General features: G+C 40.2%; 1 protein-coding gene across 1 annotated transcript in view; it reads right to left on the reverse strand.

The window, feature by feature from the left end:
• The window catches only part of KCNK2 (potassium two pore domain channel subfamily K member 2), a 233,126-nt gene extending 227,172 nt beyond the window's left edge, over positions 1–5,954 (reverse strand). The window contains exon 1 of the mRNA XM_069544947.1: positions 5,662–5,954. Within this exon, the coding sequence (XP_069401048.1) occupies positions 5,662–5,695 (34 nt within the window). The 5' untranslated portion in view covers positions 5,696–5,954. The remainder of the gene's footprint in view (positions 1–5,661) is intronic.
• Positions 5,955–6,000: the final 46 nt, after the last annotated feature.

Below are 6,000 nucleotides of genomic sequence, written 5' to 3' on the forward strand. Positions count from 1 at the left end.
GCCCCAACCAGTAATGCTGAAGAAACTGAAGTTGAACAGTTTTTTGAAGACCTACAAGACCTTGCAGAACTAACACCCAAAAAAGATGTCCTTTTCATTATAGGGGACTGGGATGCAAAAGTAGGAAGTTAAGAAACACCTGGAGTAACAGGCAAATTTGGCCTTGGAATGCGGAATGAAGCAGGGCAAAGACTAATAGAGTTTTGCCAAGAAAATGCACTGGTCATAGCAAACATCCTCTTCCACCAACACAAGAGAAGACTCTACACATGGACATCACCAGATGTTCAACACCGAAATCAGATTGATTATATTCTTTGCAGCCAAAGATGGAGAAGCTCTATACAGTCAGCAAAAACAAGACCAGGAGTTGACTGTGGCTCAGATCATGAACTCCTTATTGCCAAATTCAGACTCAAATTGAAGAAAGTAGGGAAAACTGCTAGACCATTCAGGTATGACCTAAATCAAAACCCTTATTATTATACAGTGGAAGTGAGAAATAGATTTAAGGGCCTAGATCTGATAGATAGAGTGCCTGATGAACTATGGAATGAGGTTCGTGACATTGTACAGGAGACAGGGATCAAGACCATCCTCATGGAAAAGAAATGCAAAAAAGCAAAATGGCTGTCTGGGGAGGCCTTACAAATAGCTGTGAAAAGAAGAGAGGTGAAAAGCAAAGGAGAAAAGGAAAGATATAAGCATCTGAATGCAGAGTTCCAAAGAATAGCAAGAAGAGATAAGAAAGCCTTCTTCAGTGATCAATGCAAAGAAATAGAGGAAAACAACAGAATGGGTAAGACTAGAGATCTCTTCAAGAAAATTAGAGATACAAAGGGAACATTTCATGTAAAGATGGGCTCGATAAAGGACAGAAATGGTCTGGACCTGACAGAAGCAGAAGATATTAAGAAGAGGTGGCAAGAATACACCAAAGAACTGTACAAAAAAGATTTCCACAACCCAGATAATCATGGTGATGTGATCACTAATCTAGAGCCAGACATCCTGGCAGTGAAGACAGGTGGGCCTTAGAAAGCACCACTACGAACAAAGCTAGTGGAGGTGATGGAATTCCAGTTGAGCTGTTTCAAATCCTGAAAGATGATGCTGTGAAAGTGCTGCACTCAATATACCAGCAAATTTGGAAAACTCAGCAGTGGCCACAGGACTGGAAAACGTCAGTTTTCATTCCAATCCCAAAGAAAGGCAATGCCAAAGAATGCTCAAACTACCACACAATTGCACTCATCTCACATGCTAGTAAAGTAATGCTCAATATTCCCCAAGCCAGACTTCAGCAATACGTGAACCATGAACTCCCTGATGTTCAAGCTGGTTTTAGAAAAGGCAGAGGAACCAGAGATCAAATTGCCAACATCCGCTGGATCATGGAAAAAGCAAGAGAGTTCCAGAAAAACATCTATTTCTGCTTTATTGACTATGTCAAAGCCTTTGACTGTGTGGATCACAATAAACTGTGGAAAATTCTGAAAGAGATGGGAATACCAGACCACCTGACCTGCCTCTTGAGAAATCTGTATGCAGGTCAGGAAGCAACAGTTAGAACTGGACATGGAACCACAGACTGGTTCCAAATAGGAAAAGGAGTATGTCAAGGCTGTATATTGTCACCCTGCTTATTTAACCTATATGCAGAGTACCTCATGAGAAACGCTGGACTGGAAGAAACACAAGCTGGAATCAAGATTGCCGGGAGATATATCAATAACCTCAAATATGCAGATGACACCACCCTTATGGCAGAAAGTGAAGAGGAACTAAAAAGCCTCTTGAAGAAAGTGGAAGAGGAGAGCAGAAAAGTTGGCTTAAAGCTCAACATTCAGAAAAGGAAGATCATGGCATCTGGTCCCATCACTTCATGGGAAATAGATGGGGAAATAGTGGAAACAGTGTCAGACTTTATTTTGTCAGACTTGATTTTGGGGGGCTCCAAAATCACTGCAGATGGTGACTGCAGCCATGAAATTATAAGACGCTTACTCCTTGGAAGAAAAGTTATGACCAACCTAGATAGTATATTCAAAAGCAGAGACATTACTTTGCCGACTAGTGTCTGTCTAGTCAAGGCTATGGTTTTCCCTGTGGTCATGTATGGATGTGAGAGTTGGACTGTGAAGATGGCTGAGTGCCGAAGAATTGATGCGTTTGAACTGTGGTGTTGGAGAAGACTCTTGAGAGTCCCTTGGACTGCAAGGAGATCCAACCAGTCCATTCTGAAGGAGATCAACCCTGGGATTTCTTTGGAGGGATTGATGCTAAAGCTGAAGCTCCAGTACTTTGGCCACCTCATGCGAAGAGTTGACTCATTGGAAAAGACTCTGATGCTGGGAGGGATTGGGGGCAGGAGAAGAAGTGGACGACTGAGGATGAGATGGCTGGATGGCATCACGGACTCGATGGACGCGAATCTGGGTGAACTCCGGGAGATGGTGATGGATAGGGAGACCTGGCGTGCTGCAGTTTATGGGGTCGCAAAGAGTCGGACACGACTGAGCGACTAAACTGAACTGAACACATCAAAAACATCACAAAAACCTTTTTTTACTCTCAAATCATACATTCTGATTGCCTTATTCTTTTACTACATTTGTAATAGCTTTGCTGTACAATTTTCTCATGAGGAGCCCACGAGGTGGAGAATAGATATTTCTACTGAGTTGCATGTTTGAATAGCATTTTAGCACAAGCAAGGAATTTAGGTTATTTTAAACGTCGAAGGCGTCCCATGGATGGAGAAGCCTGGTAGGCTGCAGTCCATGGGGTCGCTAAGAGTCGGACACAACTGAGCAACTTTGTTTTCACTTTTCACTTTCATACATTGGAGAAGGAAATGGCAACCCACTCCAGTGTTGTTGCCTGGAGAATCCCAGGGACGGGGGAGCCTGGTGGCCTGCTGGCTATGGGGTCACGCAGAGTCGGACACGACTGAAGTGACTTAGCAGAGCGGAAGGCATCCCAGGTAGTGCTAGCGGTAAAGATCCTGCCTGCCAATGCAGAAGATGGAAGAGAGGCTGGTTCCATCCCTGGGTGGGGAAGATCCCCTGGAGGAGCGCATGGCAATCCACTCCAGTATTCTTGCCTGGAGAGTCCTACAGACCAGAGGAACCTGGCAGGCTGCAGGTCATAGGATGGCACAATCGGAACTCGACTGAAGCGACTTTGCACCACGCAGGCAAATGTCTAGAATTACTAGAATGAGAAAACTAGACAGGTCTCCAAAGCTCATGTAGTTTAAACATCTTACCAGGCCAAGCAGTTGACATAAATTATCTCACTTAATCTTTACAATAAATCTAAAAGGGAATAATTATTAACCCCATTTTCTGTATGGGAAACCAGACATTTAGAGTTTAGGTGATTTGCTCCAGGTCACACAGTTTATGAATGAGAAATGTGGAATTCCAATGCACATTTGTCTGATTCAAAATGTTTTCTTTTCCCTGCATGTTGAACCTCCTCATCTGCCAGCAGTAGGAGTAGCAAGGAGTTTACTCCTCCCAACACAGCAAATCTTAAACTGTTCGGCAATAGGTATTTCTGGTGTCAAACAACTAATGAGGAAAGATTATACTATGCCATAAAAATTCCAATTATTCTTTGTTATCAATAACTATATTCTGATCAGTACTGGCAAGGGGCGGGGGGGAGGGACACATCCTAAACCTACATTTTCCTTTTGAAGATAATCCTTAAAATCAGGCTACCATACATTGGCTTTCAGATTATAATCAGATCCTTTCCTGTTCCTTAAAAGTGAAGGCTTAAGACTCCTCCAATGCATCATTTCTTGACTGAGGTCTCAGAATCCTGCCTAATAAATCAGGATGAATTTAATGTGAAAAAGTGCTCATGCAGACAATATCAGCATATCAGCCAACCTTTGAATTCTTAAAAGAACTTCTAAATGATTCCTATAGAATATCTTGGTCTAATTATAGTTACATTCTGATAGATATGCCTGGATAAATTACTTATAAAAATACATGGAAAGTAGGAGACTAAACCGAACAGTTATTGGGATCATATAAGCTTATCTAAATGTTATATATGATTATTCGAAAATCTTTTACCTTGATGACAGTTGTTGCTTAGTTACAGCTTCCATCATCTCCTACTCAAAGGTTCTCATCACTTCTAACAAGATACAGCAAAATCATGCATATAGCATTCTTATTTCCTAGTTGTGGTAGTAGAAGGACATGTGTTTAGTTTGATAAGTATCTATAGCAAGTGACCTAGGGAAAAACTGAGGTCCTAGAACAGTGTTATCTGGCATCACATGAGACAGAGATGGCATCTGTAATGGGTTTCCATTGCCTCTCCAGCTCTCTCCCACTCTATGGCTTTCTCCATATTTTCTGCTTCTCTTCTTTCATTCCAAAAACACTTGGCTTGACTCCAAGAATCTCTTCATCTACTCACCTCTCAGTTTGTTTTCATGTCCCTTACACCTAAAAAATGATCTCCCCATTTGAGGATTTGGCCAGTGTCCTGACCTACCCATCAATCCTCAGCAGAGGGGGCTCCAAAATTGCTAATGCCAAGTCTCAGTGCCACAAACTAGCTCCTGGAAATCACATACTGATTGGAACTAAACTGATAGTTTATATGCTGAATTGCTCCAGAAGCATTATGATACCCTTCAGATAAACAATGTTACACAAACAACCAGGAATAGAAATCCATTCAAAATTTTATTTTTAAAGCTATTCCTGACTGAAGACAGCAAAACAATGGGACACCATTATTCTACAGTTCTTTGTTAAACAATTTAATCACACATTCATGGGTAAGTTCATAAAGTGAAATCCTGATATGAAATGACTATTGTACAATCAGGATACCTGTTCTATTACCCAACATCAGCCTATACTCAACATGCAACAGCTAGTAAGTACGTGCTCTGTGCCAGGCACTAAATATGGACTTAGCTATATTTAATAATTAGATAGCATTATGGTATTGATGAGCCTGATTCACATTTCCAAGACCGTAATAATATTCATATGGAGTTATAAGTCTTACATAGAGAAATCTAAATGATTTTCAGAATTACTTACCAATATATTATGCAAATGTAAACATTTTCAAATGCCTTAGCTCTCAAGTTTAAAACTATCATATCTCTTCTTTCCCATTTTCAAAATTCTAACACACCTCTTCCCCCCTACTGTATATAAATTAGATTCACTAAGGAAAGAACTAATATTCTCTCTAAGCAAATTACAAATAATGTGTCAAACTATTTATGAAAAAACACAATTGCAGGATTAAACATAACATGAAACCAAAGTAAGTATCATTTAAATAACTGGAATCCAAATGTAAGGGGATTTATAGATACAAATATTGATCAATTTTACATTGCCAGAGTAATATATCACACATTAAAAGCCTGATATTACATGCTTATTGTATAAAACATGCCCATGTCAACTTGCAATTTATTTGTGTTTCAAGGTCATGGAAAAAATTCCAGTAACTAATCCTCTGTTGGAATCACCCAATGAGTTTAATTATAGACTTGACTATAATGAAGACTCCTTACAGCAAGTACTTGCTTGGAAATCTAACTCCACATACTCTAGAAAATTTGAAAATATTTAGATACTTGATTATCACAAAAATACTTACAGTAGAAGTTCCTTTTTGCTCGTGGGTTCATCATTTGGGGATGTTTTCATCAGGAGTCATCATGCTTTTGATCTTTAATGCCGTTCTTCCTCCAAGGCTTCTTGTCCGTAATTTCCCAAACAGAGTCACTTGTACTAACAAGACATTGTCCCATACTGTTTCCTTTTTGTGTGTGAATGTTACCCTGTAGATCGATTTCCTGTCCAGAAACACTCAAAAGTGAACAAACGCTGCTGTATGCAAGTGAAAATGTGCTACTCAAACACTGTTTTTGCGGTTTGGTTCAGGAAGAAGTTCCCTCATTGAAAGGAGGAACTATATCACAGTTGTCCCAGAGAA

This window comes from Ovis canadensis, chromosome 12 (genome assembly GCF_042477335.2).
Source record: "Ovis canadensis isolate MfBH-ARS-UI-01 breed Bighorn chromosome 12, ARS-UI_OviCan_v2, whole genome shotgun sequence".
Taxonomy (NCBI): domain Eukaryota; kingdom Metazoa; phylum Chordata; class Mammalia; order Artiodactyla; family Bovidae; genus Ovis; species Ovis canadensis.